The sequence below is a fragment of the Emys orbicularis genome, chromosome 2, assembly GCF_028017835.1.
Source record: "Emys orbicularis isolate rEmyOrb1 chromosome 2, rEmyOrb1.hap1, whole genome shotgun sequence".
Taxonomy (NCBI): domain Eukaryota; kingdom Metazoa; phylum Chordata; order Testudines; family Emydidae; genus Emys; species Emys orbicularis.
In genome coordinates this window covers 202,291,002-202,310,709 of record NC_088684.1, presented here as the reverse complement: position 1 = coordinate 202,310,709, position 19,708 = coordinate 202,291,002, and the positions used below count along the sequence as shown (strand labels likewise).

General features: G+C 40.7%; 1 protein-coding gene across 2 annotated transcripts in view; it reads left to right on the top strand.

The window, feature by feature from the left end:
• Window positions 1-19,708, top strand: part of POU6F2 (POU class 6 homeobox 2) — a 394,378-nt gene that overhangs the window by 353,261 nt on the left and 21,409 nt on the right. For both annotated transcript variants that reach the window (XM_065399712.1, XM_065399713.1), the window contains one exon: window positions 12,794-13,000. In XM_065399712.1, coding sequence (XP_065255784.1) covers window positions 12,794-13,000 — 207 coding nt within the window. The remainder of the gene's footprint in view (window positions 1-12,793; window positions 13,001-19,708) is intronic.

The following is a 19,708-nucleotide window of genomic DNA, read 5'->3' as shown; positions in this document are numbered from 1 at the left end:
GTTCGCCCACATCTCGAATACTGTGTACAGATGTGGTCTCCTCACCTCAAAAAAGATATTCTAGCACTAGAAAAGGTTCAGAAAAGAGCAACTAAAATGATTAAGGGTTTAGAGAGGGTCCCATATGAGGAAAGATTAAAGAGGCTAGGACTCTTCAGTTTGGAAAAGAGAAGACTAAGGGGGGACATGATAGAGGTATATAAAATCATGAGTGATGTTGAGAAAGTGGATAAGGAAAAGTTATTTACTTATTCCCATAATACAAGAACTAGGGGTCACCAAAAGAAATTAATAGGCAGCAGGTTTAAAACAAATAAAAGGAAGTTCTTCTTCACGCAGCGCACAGTCAACTTGTGGAACTCCTTACCTGAGGAGGTTGTGAAGGCTAGGACTATAACAATGTTTAAAAGGGGACTGGATAAATTCATGGTGGCTAAGTCCATAAATGGCTATTAGCCAGGATGGGTAAGAATGGTGTCCCTAGCCTCTGTTCGTCAGAGGATGGAGATGGATGGCAGGAGAGAGATCACTTGATCATTGCCTGTAAGGTTCACTCCCTCTGGGGCACCTGGCATTGGCCACTGTCGGTAGACAGATACTGGGCTAGATGGACCTTTGGTCTGACCCAGTACGGCCTTTCTTATGTTCTTATGTTCTTATGTTCTCATTTCTTGTTTCAGTATCAGCTGAGTAAAACAAGTATGCCAATCTGTGCCACATTGAACATTTCAAAAGCTGTAAATTCTTGTTGCGTGGAGCTTGTATCCAATAGTGCTAGTCGTGATAATCCGTCAGCATTACAATGTTGAGCCGTTCCCTTACATTTGACATCATAGTTATAGGCCCCCCAAAATAAAGCCCACCTCTGAACACAAGCAGCAGCCATTTCTGGAATGCCACTTTTTGGGTTAAAATGGACAAGGGTGTATGATCTATCAGAAGCGTAACGTTTCCTACTATAGAGATAATGTGTACATTTCTTAACTACCCAGACCAGACTTAAGACTTTGTGGTCTATCTGGGCATTGTTGTGTTCTGCTAGACTCAGGGATCTGGAAGCAAAAGCAATAGGCTGTTCCTGACCATCAGGAGATGGGAGATCACTGCTCCATTTCCATTGGCTGGAACATCACATGCCAAGGAGATTGCTAGCTCCAGATTGTAGTGAGTTAACATTTGCTGCTTTGCCTTCTGGAAAGCCTCTTCACATTGCTTAGTCTGTTTCCAGCATTTCCCTTTCTGAAGCAACTGATTGAGTGGATACAACCCTTTGCCAGATTTGGCAAGAATTTGTTAATTTAATTAATCCGATGAATGAACGAACCTGTGACACATCTTCAGGGTAAAGTGCCCTCGTAACAGCTTCAACTTTCTCTGGTGATTTATGCAGTCCTTCTGCATCTATGATGTGTCCACAGTATGTCACCGCTTCCTTGAAGAACTGTGATGCGGTGAACTAGGCCCCCTACTGGAGGCTTCAGGGTCCTACCACACTCTTTCTCAGAGAGGAGCAGAAGAGAACTCCTCCGAGTGGCCTAGAGTGGTTGCAGGGAATCAACCAGTGAGGGAGGCTGCAGGGAGCAGCTAATCAGGGCCCAGCAGACTCACCTAAAAGGAGCTGCATGGCCAGAGTCAGTCAGTTCCTTGCTGGAGCCAGAGGAGTGCAGAGGGTGCTCCTGGCTGGCCAAAGGGAACTGCAGCATCACAGACAGATCAATGCTGGCAGGGACTGGGGAAGCAAGAGAGAGCTCCTGGCTGGCTGCTGGGACTGAGTAAGGACTGAGCCCAGGGAGGCGTGCAGGAAGGAAGGAAGGGAGGAAGCCTTGAGCGTATGGTTCCATACCAGAGATGGGATTATTTAAAGAGTAAGCCCAGGGAGGACTCCAGAGATACCAACAGAGGGATACTGGGATAGGCCCCTGGTGGACTGTATAACCCGGAAGGGGCCTGTTCTATTTCACATACAGACTCTGTGTGTGACTCGGACGGAGGGCTGAGTCACTGAAAACCTGCCTGAGAAACTACCAACAAGGGTCACCACAATCAGAGAGAGTGCAGGCACATGCAGTTGACCAGAAGGAGGGACTCATGAGAGGTGGGGGGGCCACTCCGTTACAAGAGCTTACATTTATCACAGTTCACCTGTAATCCATATTCTTCCAACCTTTTGCAAACTTGTGCCTCATTCTTCAAATGATCCTCATCACTGGATCTGGTGACAATGATTTCATCTAAATATCAGCTACAGCTTGGTATTCCCTGGAATAAATGATCCATTGCCCTCTGCCAACCTGCAGGGGTGGATGCCACTCCAAATACCAGTCAGTTTACTGGAACATGCCTTTTTCAGTTTGATGGTGAGGAATTTCCTCGACCCTTCCTCTATTTCTATTTGCAGGAAAGCCTGAGCTAAGTCCAGTTTGCTGAATTTCTTCCCTCTGGCCAGTGATAAGAAAATATCTTCAATGCGAGGTAAGGGGTATTGTTCCATCCAGAGTACAGGATTAATGGTCACACAAATAGTCACCACAAACCCTTACTGCATCATTTATCTTCATGACAGGAACAATGGCAGTTGCCCATTCACTCCACTCAGTCTTGGTTAGTATGCCCATACCTTCTAGATGTTCCAGGTCCTTGTGAGCTGCATCTCTGATGGCAAGTGGTACTTGATGAGCCTTGAAGAGCTGAGGTTTTACCCCTTCAGATGTCCAGTGCCCTTCTGAAACACTGGTACAGCTCTAAATAAAATCTCTTCCAGCTGCCATTGTGAGCTAGCCCTCTGATGGACTTGAAGAGCCTTGATCAATTGCCAAACCAAGTGAATACTGTTCAGCCACCTTCATCCAAACAATGCTGGTTTTTCCAATTTTATGACGTAGAGGTCCAAGTTGTGGCACTGACTATTGTACTGTACATTTACCATGTGTACTTCCAACAGGGTAATTTTCTCTCCTGTGTACATATTTAACATAATGTCAGACCATTCCAACTTGCTCTTACTAAAGGTTTCCAGGGATTCTTTTTGTGGAATCACAGACTCAGCTGAACCCATGTCCACCTCCATCATAAGGGGTTTACCATTCGCCATAGGTGTCTCCCAGATACACACTTCAAGGCATGCATTGCTTAACTTGGCTAAGTCATCCTCACTGTTATCAGCTTCTGCTTTCAAACGTGCATCTTATGGTGTGTTTCTAGTCTCTTCTTCTTGTCATTTGGTGTTTTGTTCTTTGTGGAGGACCTGCAGATGCTTCAATGGGCCCCTTTTTGCCACGGTGCCAATGGCCTCATGCCAGAAACAGCAGTCAGTTGTACTGTATCCACCGTTGCCACAGTGATAGCAATTTCCCTGTGACTTTGTCTTGTCTTTTCACCTTGGAATATAATGCAATATGTGTGTAGAGTGTCTACTCTTACCTATTGATTGAAACTAATTTTGACTCTCTGTCAGCAACCTCTATAGAAGTAGCTATCTCCATAGTTCTCTTGCATGTGAAAGTGGTTGTTTTTAGAAGATGCTTCAGGGTTGCTTCATCTCTGATACCACATGCCAATTGATCCCTCACAGCAACTTGCAGGGTATTTCCAAAACTGTGGTGTTCTGCTAATCTTTGTAGTGTAGCTCAATGCATCATGATGTTTTCATCTTCCTGCTAGCTGTGCTTATGGAATCTAAAGTGCTCAGCTATCTCCCAGGGTTTTTCTGCAAAATGCTCTTGTAATATTGTCCCTAACTCATCAAAAGTCTTGCTGCATGACTTGTCTGGAGACGTCAGACTGCCACGTAGACGGTATGTCTTGCCATCCATAGAGTTCAGCAGTGCAGGCATTTTCTTCTCTTGTAGAGTGTCTAGGAGCGCAAAGTACTGCTCCAACCATTCTATGTGCATAGGCCAGCCTTTTACTGTACTGTCAAATGTGTCCATATGTTAATTTTGGTACCCCATGACGTCGCAGCCCGTGAAACTGTGTTTTCATTATCAGTTGTTACACCAATGCTGCCTCTTTAAATCTTCACAGTGCTGCTGAAGCCACCTTACTCGCCTTGTCTAGCTATAGGGATATTGCATGCTCCCTTCCTTCCCTCAGTAAGGCTTGCTGCAGGGGAACCATATACTGCACCACACCCGTGTCAGCCCCTCTCCCCACACGGCCACACTCACTTACAGGCTCCTGGTACTGACGGACAGTTAAAACAGCCAGTTACAGATAGCAAATACTTAATCACAGCAATAATTTGCAAGCAGTGGATATGCTGAAATCCATTTGCATTAGCCATTCATTGAAGAGTTTTAAATGATGAACAGTTTTGTAGAAATCGACAGGTGTGTTGTTCTTAGCACCCAGACAGGGCCGTAGCAACAAAGAACGTGGCCCCCTCCGAACGTGGCCCCCTCCGAACATATGTCCGGGCGGGGCCCCTTACAATGCAGAAACTGGAATGCGGTATTTATTTTGCCACTTTTAGGGGCCCCCTTCCTTGCAGGGCCCCCTCCAGTCGGAGGGTACGGAGGGCGCTCGCTACGCCTCTGCACCCAGATATCTAGTTGAATTCAGCAGGTGCTCAGGCACTTCTGGAAATCAAGCCCTTAAAGACTCTTTATGACTAATAAAGATTCTCATAACAAAAAAAGGGGCTACATTTGTTCAATTAACTGTTCCCTGAGAACCAGCTTAAACAGAAACCCTACATAACTTCTAACTTTTATTTGGTCTGTTATATTTCTTTAAGTTTTTGCTATGTGAAAACCCCAACTGTGTTTGATGAGAAGAGACATTTCTCTGACTACAGACGTGTCCCCTTTAATAGAGCATCATTATATTTGCTTGAGAATAATGTCAGCACATCATTCCTGCTACAATGAAAAACAAAATCTTGTACAGTGTAGTGTTACTGTACAAACACTACTTGGTAAAAAAAAATTGCTGCAAAAGTAGGAAGGTGGAATGTCAAACTCAACGTTCCATTATGATACTTACCATGAGATATATGAACAATGTTCAACCTTGAAAACCATAATTCTTTATATGCAATGACAATCCAGAGATGTACTTTCATAGATGCTTGGCTGTAGTTTCATTATCTGATGCCCCATTCTCTGGAAGAGCATTCTGTTGTATCATGTTTTCAAGCTTTCTCAGCTTCAAATGCAAATATGTGTGATATAAACTATCATCTCTTTGACTCCAGTAGACACCGTTAGATTCAGTCGGACTGCTTTAGTTTTTACACCCACTCTCTTGATCTTTAAGGAAGTCTATATTAGTGTAACTTACATACTGAGGAGCCAGAAAAAGGTGCCAGTAGCACTCATTGACTTGAACTTATACCTTCCAGATCTTCAGTGTGCAAAGTACACAATAACATAGGCTCCCATACGTACTGGTAGAGTTGATGTAACTAAGAATATGGGAATCTGACTGAGTCCAAAAGAGTCACCTCAAAATCCTCACCCTGCTTTACTCTGTCCCTTACTCTCTCTTTTTATCCTCAAACTATCTATGATCATGGGACAGTGACTATCAGGAAAGAACCCTTCTATTAATGCAAACAGATTCTGAAGGCAATTTATTAACCTGTAGTAAATGCATCATATGGTAATCAAACGTGCTGTGTACCATAGATTACAAGGACTTACCTCTTCCTCCCATATTTCATACATACTTTTGGTCTTATAGCATACTTGAAATAATTCAAAATCCCAAAGTTGAAACACTGAAACAAATAGGCTAATGAGATGTCTTGTTATCCTGTTGGTCCTACCATCAGTAGCCTTAAAGTGACTGGCAAATGTTCAGTAACTTAAAATCCCTAATACATTTCACTCATTTCCACTTTTCTCATTCTTCTCTTAATAGGTTGCAGAAATGTAACCTAAAATAAGATATGCCTTTAACTTGTGCAGCATGATGACCCTTCTGATTCTGGTTATTGTCTGAATACAAACACTTTTCTCCATTCAAAAGCTAAGAAAGGAAATGCATTTAGATGATACTTTAACTCCCAATATGTTGTACATTGCAGGAAGCTTAAAAACCTTCTTGTATCTCAGAGAATGAATCATATGTTTTGCAATGTTACCTCTTGCAGAGCTTAAGGACTCATGTACCACAAAGTTGTGATGACAAAAGTTATCTAACTATGTTATGGCCACTGAACTCTTTGCAGAATGGGCCAGCAAAGTATTCATATGGACATCTGATTCACGCCTGAGGATCGTCAAATTGAAGACCAGCTATAGAATGTGCTCATTTGTGGATAATCATCTTGCTATACTACCCTTAGTTCAACAACATTTCACCATCTTCCTGCTAAAAAGTCTGTATCACTCTGAGTGGATGATTTTATCTCAGACATCGTTGATACCAGACACCTCAGAGGCAATGCGAAGGATTGACAAGAAGCTTACTTGAAGAAAACCTAAAGTGCTGGATGTTTGGGACTGAAATGATGAAGCTGGAAAGTAATGTATTGTATTTTGTGCCTTTATATACTGGCTGGCAGTATTTGTTGGTGCTATTTTGCACTCTAATAATTATAAATTACTTTTAACTCCACAGATAGCAAAGGTAAGTTAAAGCTGCAGTGGAAATCTAAGGAGATGGAGGTGGAAATCCAAGGATCTGCCAAAGGAGACAACAAATGAAGTCAGCAAGAAAATGCAGGCCTTGCCAAGGAAGCACAACATGACTAAAGCATTTCCAAGCTACTCTGGAATGCTATTGGTAAGGAGATAATATAATTCACTGTACAGTGGCCATGCAATGGATTTTATTCTTGCTGGTGTGCATGGCACATCATATTTCTTAGCCAAGCAAGATGGAGAAAGTGTATTATCAGAATGGGGGAGCTGATGGATAGGGTTGTTTTGTATCATTGTTGCTTTTATCTTTTGGCACACATTAACGTCCTTGACACGTTACCTTTCAGACAAAGTTCCTAAGTGTGGTGTTTCCCTGCATCCAGGCAGATCCACCTCAGGGCATGGAAGAGACAGAAGTCACACATGTAGTAGATATTTATTCAGGGACACCCAGAGAGCTCTTGGTGGGTGATGAAATAGTTCCTGAGGATTACCAGGATAGGAAGAGATACGGGAACTGCCACCATGTATCACTATGTATCTTTGAGAATGAACTGAAGGCCTGTAAGAGGAGGGCTTTATCAGTGCGACATAGACTCCTTCATCCCCTTCTGTGCAGTCTTTGGCACAGAGCAGACCTGATGGGTCCCTGGATGGTGTGGAGAATGCTATGGCTGGCTGGGCTAAGAGGCTACACATGGACCCAGGCATCACATGAGAAGAAAAAGAGCCTACCAACAACCACACCAGTGTATTCTATAGACACTATGAGTTAGCCGCTACGTGAGCAATAAATGTGTTGCTGCTAGTAGACCAATTTTCCACAGCTGGGGAATGGTGCTCCCTAAGGTACCGATCATCTCTAGCAATTGGGAACAGGAGTTTCACATCCAAGAGCAAAGACATTTTGACTGCTGCTGTTCACTTCTAGCCATGAGAGCTCTTCTGGCCACTGAGCTTGGTTGTTGAAGCTTGGAAGACTAGCGCAGAACAAGAGTCCTTTTCTGCACAACCTGTTGCAAACCACGATGATTTCACCATCTGACAACTATTGAGCTCCTTGTGAACTCCAGGAAGAATATACAGCATTGAGCTCCACTCTACAAATAATTGTTATTTCTCTTTTTAAATATTTCTGTTTATTAATAAAGCTGCTTTATGTTCAGTTACACTGTATTGTCTTTTCAATATTGATTTGGGGTTTTCATTCTATTCTATTAGCGGCCATCTCTCCTCCCTGAAACTGACTTAGCAATTCTCACTACTTTAAGTATAAGTTTTTCACGCATATTCTCCTTGTGGTTTGGGATGTTAAATGGTTTTTATGTGCATATGATTTTGTTTTTTAGACCAGCTTTTCCATTGATTAAAAGTTCAAAACTGTATACATTTTTCAAGTGCAATGTGGCACACTAATAAAGCCAGGCGATAAATGCTTTTGGGCCCTGCTACTGAAAAAATCTCAGCATTTCCCTTCTTTAATACTTCACAACCAGTTTTCAAAATGAGCAGCAGCATTTGCTTGGCAGCGGCCTTTGGTTTACATCAGAAACAGCCCAATGAAGCCTGTCTTTGCCTTTACTCAGCTGTTTCTGAACAGAGACAAAGGCAGATGTTAAACCATTCATTTTGCCACAATTTGCCATCTGCCTTTGGCTGTGCTGGGGAAGCAGCCAAACAAGGTGGCATGCCTGTTTCTGACTGAAGATTAATGCTTGTTGGAGAAGAACTAATAATAAAAATCCAACACGATACATTTTAGAACATAATAGTCACTTTTAAATAAATTTCAAACCCCAATAAATGTAACAGTGGCAATAAGAAAAGCTCCACTGTTGGGAAATAAACAACTATTATTATACATTTAAACAAAAACACAATTCTATAGCTGAAGTGCAAATATGTGCACAATTAGCCACCCCATTCTACAAGGGTGGAAGCAGCAGCTCTTTGGTGTCCTCTCTTTGTGTTAGCAAAAGAATTGCAAAAACTTATACACAATAGCCTAAAGATGCTAAAGGTAGCATAGCCTGGAGGAATGAGCATAAGGATTCATCCTGGCTCTGCCACTGATTCACGCTGTGGCCTGAGGTAAGTCTCTTTGTTTCCCATCTGTAAAATGGGGATAATAATGCTCTCTTATTTTGCAATGGAGACAAAATAATTAATGTTTATGATAAAACTCAAATACTGTAGTGATTTAAAAAAAAAGCCATGAGAAAGTGAATAATTCTGTATTCATTGCAGGCTTTAGAAGGTATGCAGTAAATAGGTTAGGACCACTAATTGAATGACTGGGATAAAAACACTGAATGGCTGACTCATTCCCTGAGCACTATCCATCCTGCGTACTGAGTGAGGCAGGAATCCTGTGGAAAAAGTAGTGTGGAATCATGTAGTTAGACTGTATCATAATGCCTACACCTCAACATGCTTGTGTGCCTAAACTTTTAGGGTAGTTCAGTACTATGTATCCTTTCCCCACTCTGTCTCTGGCTGTGTGTGTACAGTGCACAGAGTACAGTAGGGTGTGACACACACTCACACATATCGATATCCTTCTGCTTCTGACCTCAAAAAGTGTCGTCCTAAGCACTGTCAGTCTATAAATGTCCAGCTGCAATCTAAGAAATGCATTTTAAATGTGGGTGCAAACATATCTATTAGTGATAAACCAGAGCAGCATTTTTTGCCTTACAGAGATTCAAACCTTCCTGGTTAAAGTTGTAGGCCCAATAGTAACATCTCAAGGCCATGTCCTTTACTGACATGGTGAAGTGATGAGATCCCTATGCAAAGTTTCTGCTGATGAAGTGAAGAAGCGTTCTTCTTCCCATTTGTTAACACTTGCTGAAAATGAAAGAATATATTGTATAGCCCATAAACCTTCCAGGACATGTGAGCAGGCTGACATGCTGTGCTCTATACTATCTTAATTATGATGAAAGTCAGACCCTTTAAAATAGCTTGTGGTCTACTAATTATTCAAATTAATCCCCACTGGTTAATGAACTATCATCCTCTCAGAGACTGTAGCATAGGTGCAGCCCAAATGAGGGTGCCTGAAATAGTGTGGTCTGGAGAAAGATGCACTACTGGGGCAGATCTAAATCCAAAGTCTCACTCTGCCAATCATTTGCTGTTTGATCTTGGGCAAGTCACTTCACTTCTCCATCTCAGATTCCCCATCTGGTTATTTAACTATCTGCCTTACAGGGAGGGATGTAGTAAATTAGATAATATCTGTACAATGCTTTGAGCGTGTAAAATGTACCCTGGTGTCATTATATAGTTCAAATTGGTGGGTTGAATACTCCACCTGGCCATCCCACAGAAAAGCTAGTTCAGGGTGGAACTTTCGCATTCTCTTCTGTCTTCATTTTGAGAACTACAATTTTCCTCTTAATCCCTCTGCTCTTCCCACCCCATGCTTCCAACCCCTGATTTCTTCCCAGAATGTTTAGTCTAAGAAAGAAGGCATGTCAGCATCACCCTGGATAGAACTGAATGCCACTGAGTCATATGTCAAAGCACATTCAATGGAGGCCTGTCATTCTTCTCTGTTGGAACTCACATGTTGTATCCCCTTTAATTTTCAATAGACCCAAGGTCTTCCCCTTGTCTTGCTGTCCCAGATAATATTTCTGTGATCTGGCCACCAAGCCACTGGTATTCTTCCTAAGCAATTTTTAAAGCTATTTTTACAGCGAATTGTGTTAAAACTTATACCACACTTATACCACATAAAAGTTAATGACACAGAGCTCCTTTGTAAAGCACTTTGAAATCTACAGATGAGACGTGCTATATAAGCACTAGGGTTGTATTGGTATTATTTTCCATTGATGTATTAAAAATAGCTATTGAAGTCAGTGGGATTTGCACCTGTTTATGCTGAAGGTAACTTTGGCCATTCACTATCTTGAAAAACTTTTTTTTTAAATGAGCCTCACCTGAGGTGTATTTATGTGCTATAATATTTGTGAAAAGATCCTGCTGCCTTTCATTCAGTACTCGTCTGTCATCTTATCTGTATTTCAGTTTTACAGGCATGTTAATATTTCAGGGGATTGCTTTCTGCTCTAAGCTCAGGTTTCAAATGCAAGAGGCGTCCACTCAGTCCTTCTTCCTTCTGAGGTATCTGACTAGAGTTCAGTGCAGGTTACCGTGTGTGGTTCTTTCAGATGACACCTCAGAAAGTGAGACCCAGTCTTTTCTTATGGACCTTAAAGACTCTGAAGTGATGGGTAAATAACCCTTATAGTAACTTATACTCTTTACACCAAAGGCTTTTAAAGTACTAAGTACTAAAACTAAGTAGCTATGGGATAAGAGGTAAGGTCCTTTCATGGAGCAGTAACTGGTTGAAAGATAGGAAACGCCCTGGTGTACACTAGGGTGGGGGGATCGATCTAAGTTACGCAACTTCAGCTACGTGAATAACGTAGCTGAAGTTGATGTACTTAGATCGACTTACCGTGGTGTCTTCTCCGCAGTGAGTCGACTGCTGCCACTCCCCCATCGACTCCGCCTGCGCCTCTCGTGGTGGTGGAGTACAGGAGTTGACGGGAGAGCACTCGGGGGTCAATTTATCGTGTCTAGACTAGATGCGATAAATCGACCCCCGCTGGATCGATCGCTGGTAGTGTAGACATACCCAAAGGGTAGGAATAAATGGTCAGTTTTCACAATGGAGAGGTGAACTGTGGGGTCCACCAAGAATCTGTACTAGGACCTCTGTTGTTCAACATATTAATTAATAATCTGGAAAAGGGGTGAACAGTGAAGTGGCAAAGTTTGCAGGCAATATAAAATTATTCAAGATAATTACATCCAAAGCTGACTGCAAAGTGTTATGGAAGGATCTCACAAAACTGGGTGACAGGGTAACAAAATGGTAAAATTCAACGCTGATAAGTGAAAAGTAATGCACACTGAAAAAAAATAATCCCAACTATATGTATACAATGATTGGTTCTAAATTAGCTGTAACCACCCAAGAAAGAGATCTTGGAGTCACCAGGGATAATTCTCTGAACACTTCCACGCAGTGTTCAGCAGCAGTCAAACAGGCTAAAAGTATGTTAGGAACTATTAGGAAAGGGGGAAAAAAAGACGTAAAATATCATAGTGCCACTATATAAATCAATGGTGTGCCCACACTTTGAATACTGTGTCCAGTTCTGGTCAACCCATCTCAAAAAGGATACAGTGGAACTGGAAAAGGTTCAGAGAAGAGAAGCAAAGGTGATTAGGGAAATGGAATGGCTTCCATATGAGGAGAGACTAAAAAATTAGCGCTGTTCAGCTTAGAAGAGAGACGATTAAAGGGGGATATGATAGAGGTCTATAAAATCATGAATGATGAGGAAAAAGTGAATAGAAAAGTGTTATTTACCCTTTCATACAATACAAAAACCAGGAATAACCTGACCAAATTGATAGGAAGCAGGTTTAATACAAACAAGAGGAAGTACTTTTTTACACAACACATAACTAACCTATGGAACTCATTGCCATGGGATGTTGTGATGGCCATAAGTACACCGGAACTCAAAAAAGAACTGGATGAGTTCATGGAGGATAGTTCCATCAATGGCTATTAGCCAAGATGGTCAGGGACACAACCCCATGCTCGCGGCAACCCTAAAGCTCTGACTCCCAGAAGCTGGGAGTGGAAGACAGGAATGGATCACTCCCTAATTGCCCTCTTCTGTGCACTGCCCCAGAAGCTCTGGCACAGGCCACTGTTGGAGACAGGATACTAGGCAAGATGGAACATGGTCTGACTCAGTATGGCAGCTCTTTCTGTTCTCTTTATCCCCTCCACGTTTGGCTCCCTGTGTCATTTTTTATAAATGCAAGGTTTTGCCCATTTTATTAGTCAAAATGTCAGTGCCCCCGCCCAATTTGTGTGTTGTGCTGCTTAGTCGTCAGCCAGAATTTGCCTGCTTTTTGCTGATCACTGAAGCTGTGTGTGTGTGAGAGAGAGAATTCTCACTGAAATCAACAGGAGCCAAGGGTGCTCAGCACTTTTCAGGCGTAAGCCTATCATTTATTGAGCAATTTGGGATGAAAAGTGAACTTGTGGGGGAAAAAGGACAGTCTTTACCTGATATAAAATGCATATATATAAAACAAGTAATAATATATAATAAATATTTGTGTTATGTGTAGATTTTCACCTATTGTTTTGTTTCTTGTAGATTATTGGAACAATTCCACTGATGCCTAATCCAGTCCCATCCAATCAGGCAGCAGGAGGAGCTCAGGGCCTTCAAGTGCAGCCAATTACCCCACAGTTATTGACCAATGCCCAGGGTCAGATCATTGCTACAGTCATTGGAAACCAGATACTACCAGTGATCAACACCCAGGGAATAACACTATCACCACTCAAACCAGGCCAACAGGTAAATTATCTATAGCTTCAGTGATTTCAAAAACAGCCGCAACAGAAATAACCATCTGCTCCTTACTCACTTTCATAGCCTTTTTTCAGAGTTCCCTGTTTTGTTACCATTCTGTCTCGCGGAATGAAAGGTATATTTTAATTATATTCAGACTCATTCAGGCAGGGGGAAAAATTCAAAGAAGTAGTTTCACTTTTCTCTCTTATGAGCAAAGTACTTCAACCAGTAATGTGTTATTCTGAAAGGAAAAATTGTTGTCTAAAGCTGAATGGAGTGACTTATATTGCAGGCACTTCCATAATAGTTCATTTCAAAAATATAGCAAGTTTCATTTTCCTTTAAAAAAAAAACCCAGGCTATTCACTAACTTCCTCAGTTAAAATGTATATACGAGTGTATGCACACAAAAAACCAAGGGAAAGGTTGCAGTGAAAAAATGTCATTCAGTATAATGTACCATGCGATCCACAAGTTTCAGGATGGATGTAGCAACCTCATATAGTCCAGAAAAGGTTCTATAGTTCATTAAATCCTTCATGATTGTCTAATGCTCTAAAGGCAAGCTTCTTGCCATGTTTGTAAAGAATAAAATGCTGTCTGATCCAAAATCTTTTCATCTGAAAAAGGAAAAGCCAAGTCTAGAACAGATCAGTGCAATGATATCAAGCTGTGATTGCCAAGAGAAGTCATATTATGAAAGAGTCAGTCATTTCAATGGTCAAGTTATTGTGGTGGTGGTGGTGGTGTTATTGAACCTTTGTTTATTTTTAGACACCAATAAGTCTATCCCATACCCCATCCCTACCCCAAATACTAATTAGCTGTCCCATGTTTGTGAGACCTCTAGGATAGAGTGAACTATAAATTAATCTCAATTGTGCCTTGTTTAGCTTGAGATTTAAAGAGCTAATGAATTTCTAAGATGGCTCTTTTCTTAGGCCTCATACCTTTATATGGCTGCACCTTCTTTTGCCAGCCTACTCTTTTGGTCATTTAAGGAAGGAATTTTCAAAAGTGCTCAGCATTGGCCCAACTCTACTCCCATTACAGTCACTAGTAAAACTCCCATTGACTTCAGTGGGAGCAGAGTTAGGCCAATGTTGAGTGTTTTTGAAAATGCCACCCTTAAATGTTTATTATCAGAGGAATGTAAAGTGCCCAGGCCATATGTTCCCCTGCAGTGGAAAATCTGCATATGGGTTAGGAAATGCAGTAGGTTTCATCCCTCGGTTTCCTTCTGATTGTCCCACTGAGAGGGCAGGGCTTTTCCTCCCTCCCGGAGAAGGCAGGGGGTGAGACTCACAAAAACTGTTGCTCTCCTGAGATCCCCTGGGAGATCCATGGATCTTAGGACAACCGTGGAGCACAGAGGCCTGTTAGCAGAGGTCTAAAAAGCATCACAACTCTCTGCCGAGCCAGGTTCCTATGGAATCCCAGCTGGCTGCTGCAGAGGGGGACCCCATTCAAGCTAGAGCTGCTTGTGGTACTAGACCCCCGAAAGTGGGCGAGAAGGGGGTGGATGGCAGTGGAGCCAGGGCCTCATCCCCTCCTCTGCAATGCTGATGGAGTCAGCCTCACATGGAGAGAAGCATAGTGCCTCTATGAACTGTTGCTAGGTGGTGCAACTAGTTGCAATGGGACAGTCCAATGGCTGAAGAGCTGCTATTTGGTCTTACCATATCGTATGTCAGTGGTTCATCCCACCCAAGTGCCTTGGTGTGGGCACCATAAACGCACAAGGACAAATCATCAGCTAGTGTACATTGTCACAGCTTCACTGAAGGCAATGGAGCTATGACAGTTTCCACCAGTTGAGGAACTGTTACATATTGTACAATATAAATAAAAAGAGTTACTATAAATTGCCCACCAATAAATGAAGGAGACACAGATATATGTTAAATAATGTATTTGCTTCAAGTTCTATTGAGTAGGAAGGTGAATCTTTAAAAGCAAGCAAACGAGTCCTTGGAGGGATTTTATTTTCAAAGGTGAAATAATAAATGTTTTTTCAAATAACGGTTTTTCAAAAGATCAGCAGCTCCGGGTCCAATCCCACTGACCTTATTCAGTCAAACTCCAGGATTTCAATGGATTGCCCCAAGTAGTTCAGCACCAAAAAAAATCCCTTTCTTAAATCTATGGTAAGCTGATGTTGAATGTCCTCCTCAGTGTGGATGTAAAAAAACCTAATACAAAATTACCGGTATATTAAAAATACTATAAAATCGCTATTTTGATCGGAGCTACAGAAAAATAGTTCTTTGTGTTTGTGCTCCCTCTACTGGCTCTTCAAGCTTTTACCTAAAGCCCCCAACTAAAGTCAGTGGCATTTTTGGCATTGATTTCAGCTGGAGCAGAGCTAAGGCCTAAGAACCTAGTCCTACAAGTTGATAGTGCTGATGCTCAGATAAAGAATCAAATGAGATGTAACAATACTGGCTGTTTGAAAACTAAATGGGATTGCACAAGGTATAAATCAGTACTGAAGTTACCCTGTTATCTGCCAGACATGAACCCGTCACAATTTTTGGCTGTAGATATGAACCTTCCCTCAAGCCAGGGGTGTTTCAGTCCAACATTTTGTTTCAACTCATCTCTACTCCTCTGCTATAAAGGCTAATTTTCAGAAGAGCTGAGCACTCACAACTCCATATAAACTCAGTGGGAGCTACAGGTACTCAGGATCTTTGAAAATCAGACCCATACTCTATCTGGTAGATAGTTTTCAAATTTCTTAAAGTATATTGGGGAGAAAAATTGCAAACCATTTTTTTTAAGTTTTGAGAGTGTAAAAATAAATCAGTGAAGTAAAAATGATGTATTAAACTAGGGTTACAGCCAATCTCAATTCATCATGCAACTTTCCATCCTTTTGGAAACACAGCAATTAAGGAAACTCTGCATGTTGTGTCAGATATTCTTCTGCAGTAGGATCTGACTATTCATTCAATGGCTGTCCCAGTCAGTCATCACAGTGGCTCTGAGGTTTCCTCTGAATCTTTCAGCAGACCCATGAATGGTTACATAAACTGTTAGCCTTCTGGATTTTCTCTAGATACATATGAGTCCATTATAAAGTACAGTCAAGCAAAAAAGACTGCTGTAGCTCAGAGCAGCCTCTAGTCCTCAGTGACTGTATTTAATTTAAATATTTTTCTATTATATATTTCTATTATATATTTTACCATTGTGAGATAAAAATATATGCAATCCTGTTCAACATATTCATAAATAATCTGGAAAAAGGGGTAAACAGTGAGGTGGCTAAGTTTGCAGATGATACAAAACTACTCAACATAGTTAAGCCAAAGCTGAGTGCAAGGAGTTACAAAGGGATCTCACAAAACTGGGTAACTGGGCAACAAAATGGCAGATAAAATTCAATGTTGGTAAATAGAAAGTAATGCACATTGGAAAAATTAATCCAAACTGTACATACAAAATGATGGGGTCACAAAATTAACTGTTACCACTCGAGAAAGATCTTGTGGATAATTCTCCAAAAACATCTGCTCAATGTGCAGCAGCAGTCAAAAAAGCTAACAGAATGTTAGGAACCATTAGGAAAGGGATAGATAATAAAATAGGAACTATCATAGTGCCACTATATAAAACCATGGTACTCTCACACCTTGATGTATTTTGAGCTGAAAATATTTCTGCTCATATTTAGGCACCTGCCTGATTTTTCAGATTGCAGGGCACACAGCAGTTCCTTTTAGAGTCAATACTGCAAAACTTATTTGTGACGATTCAAATTCAAAAGGGAAATTTGATTCGACCATATTCACATCTTGTGCTGCACAAATAATGAAAACAGTGATTGGCTAAATCGTTTGTTCATAAATCTTTGTATCCTTTGTCAAGTACGTACCTTGTTAGCTTCTTTCTGTGTTTTTTAAATTAATGTCTAGCATTTGCGGGTGGTGTCCAGAATGACAGGAGGACAGGGTTAGAATTCAAAACAACCTTGACAAATAGGACAATTGGTCTGAAATCAACAAAATGAAATTCAATAAAGACAAGTGCAAAGTACTTCACTTAGGAAGGAAAATTCAAATGCACAATTACAACATGGGGAATAATTGGCTAGACATAGTACTGCTGAAAAGGATTTGGAGGTTTTACTGGATCACAAATTGAATGTGAGCCAACAGTGTGATGCAGGTGTGAAAAAGGCTAATATCATTCTGGAGTATATTAACAGGAGTATCATATATTAGATATGGGAGGTAGTTGTCCTTCTCTGACCTCTGCTGGAATACTGTGTACAGTTCTGGGCACCCCACTTTAGCAAAGATGGGGACAAATTGAAGAGAGTCCAGAGGAACAAAAAATGATAAATGGTTTAGAAAACGTGACCTGTGAGGAAAAAACTGGGCATGTTTAGTCTTGAGACAAGAAGACTGAGGGGAGACCTGATAGTCTTCAATATATGAAGGGCTGTTATAAAGAGGACAGTGATAATTTGTACTCCATGTCCACTTAAAGTAGGACAAGTAGTAATGGGCTTAATCCACAGCAAGGAAGATTTGGCTTAGATATTAGGAAAACTTTCTAACTAGAAGAATAGCTAAGCACTGGAATAGGCTCCCAAGGGAGGTTGTGGAACCTCTTTCATTGGAGGTTTATAAGAACAAGTTAAACAAACACTCCTCAAGGATGGTCTAGGTATTCTTGGTCCTACCTCAGTGCGGGGGATGGATTTGATGATCTCTCAAGGTCTCTTCCAGCCCTACATTTCTATGATTCTATTCTATGATTCTATTAATATGTTCATGCATTATTCACCCAATTCTAGATTATATCCCAAATGAATGTGGGTCCAAATTATTCTGTTGTATTTTAAAATTCAGTCATACAACTTTCTCATAAGAGCCCCCAGACTTGCCAAAATCAATCTATAGTCACTTTTAATTAAAACCCTCCAGGGGCGGCCACAGAAACAAAGGAATTGCCATAGCATAATGGGCCAGTGGGCCATTTAGTCCAGTATCCTGTCTCTGACAGTGGTCAGCACCAGCGGAAGATGCAAGAAACCTTACAATGAATAAGTATGAAATATAGTACTCTTAGTGGAATTTCTTTTCTAAATCCAGGCAATGAGGGTAAAATTTTCAAAAGTGCCTAAGTCCCAGTTAAAAGTCAATGGGACTTCAGCTTCTAAGTCACGTAGGAATTTTTTGAAAATTGTACCGTTAGTGATTATCTTGTGCTTTGAGTAAAAGGGTTTATATTGTTTATATACTTTCAAGCCTATCTAATGTAACTGTGGTTGGCTTATAGGAATGTCTAATGGATTTTTGAATCTTGCTACTTTCTTGGCTTGAATGATACCATGTGGCATTGACTTCCACTGGTTAATTATGTGTTGTGCAAAACATTGTTTCTTTCTATGAGTTGTAAATATATTGCTTTTTCATTTCATTGGGTGTCACCTTGTTCTATTATAAGAGAATAAATAGAAGCTTCCTATTTATGTGCTCTAAACTATTCATTATTATATATACCTCTATCACGTCACCGCCTATCCATTTCTTCTCCAAGCTATATGAAATAGTTGCTGTTTCAAGCACATAAGAGAATAAATAGAAGCTTCCTATTTATGTGCTCTAAACTATTCATTATTATATATACCTCTATCACGTCACCGCCTATCCATTTCTTCTCCAAGCTATATGAAATAGTTGCTGTTACAAAGTTTTTACTGTTTTCAAAGATATTATCAGTTTAAGCATATACAGTTGCCTATAAATATAATGAGAATTTTACTAGAACTAGTAATACCTTTCAAAACATTGAAAATGTTTAAAGTACACCTGTTGTAGGCCTCATGTTTTTAATCTCTCTTCATAAACAATTCTTTCCATGCATCTAAACATTTTCATTGCCCTCCTCTCAACCCTTTTCATTTCTGCAATAACCTCTTTGAGATTCTGTAATCAGAACTGAACACAGTGGTAATGATGAGGTGCATCAACAACAGATATAATGGCATTATAATGTGTTTGGTATGATTCTTGGTCCTTCTCTTAATACAATCGAACATTTTGTTTGCTTTTTTGATCACCAATGCTCTTTGAGCTGGTGTTTTCAGTGAGCTGTCCACTGTGACACTTACTTACGTTTTTCCCCTGAGTTGTTACAGTTAATTTGGAACTCATCAATGTGTGTGAGCCACTGAAATTATTCTTTCTAATGTACCTCATTTTACATTTATCTATATTGTATTTCATCTGTCATGGTGTTTCCCAACCATGAATCTTAGGTCTTTTTGGAGTTCCTCATGGTCTTCTGTACTAACCTAAATCATTTTGTGTCACTTGCAGATTTTACCTGGTCATTTTTCACCATATTCTCCAGGTGTTTATTAAAATCATACAACAACACTTGTCCTAATGTGAATCCTTGGGGCACCCCATAATAACCTCCCTCCATGAGAAAATTGACCATTTGTTCCTACTCTTTGTGTTTCCTCTCTTAACCAGTTCATAATCCAGGACAGAATTTCACCTCCTACCCCTTGATTACTTAGTTTCCTCAATAGCCTTTTGTGAGGGACTTTATCCAAATCCATAGCATACTGACAAGTGCATCTTTTTTTTAAAAAACAGCCACTTAGCTATTGTTGTACCAGCCTGTTAACACTAATATATTTCCATACTTGGAGGACCTCAATAATAGGGCCTTTTCTGGAGTTTACCC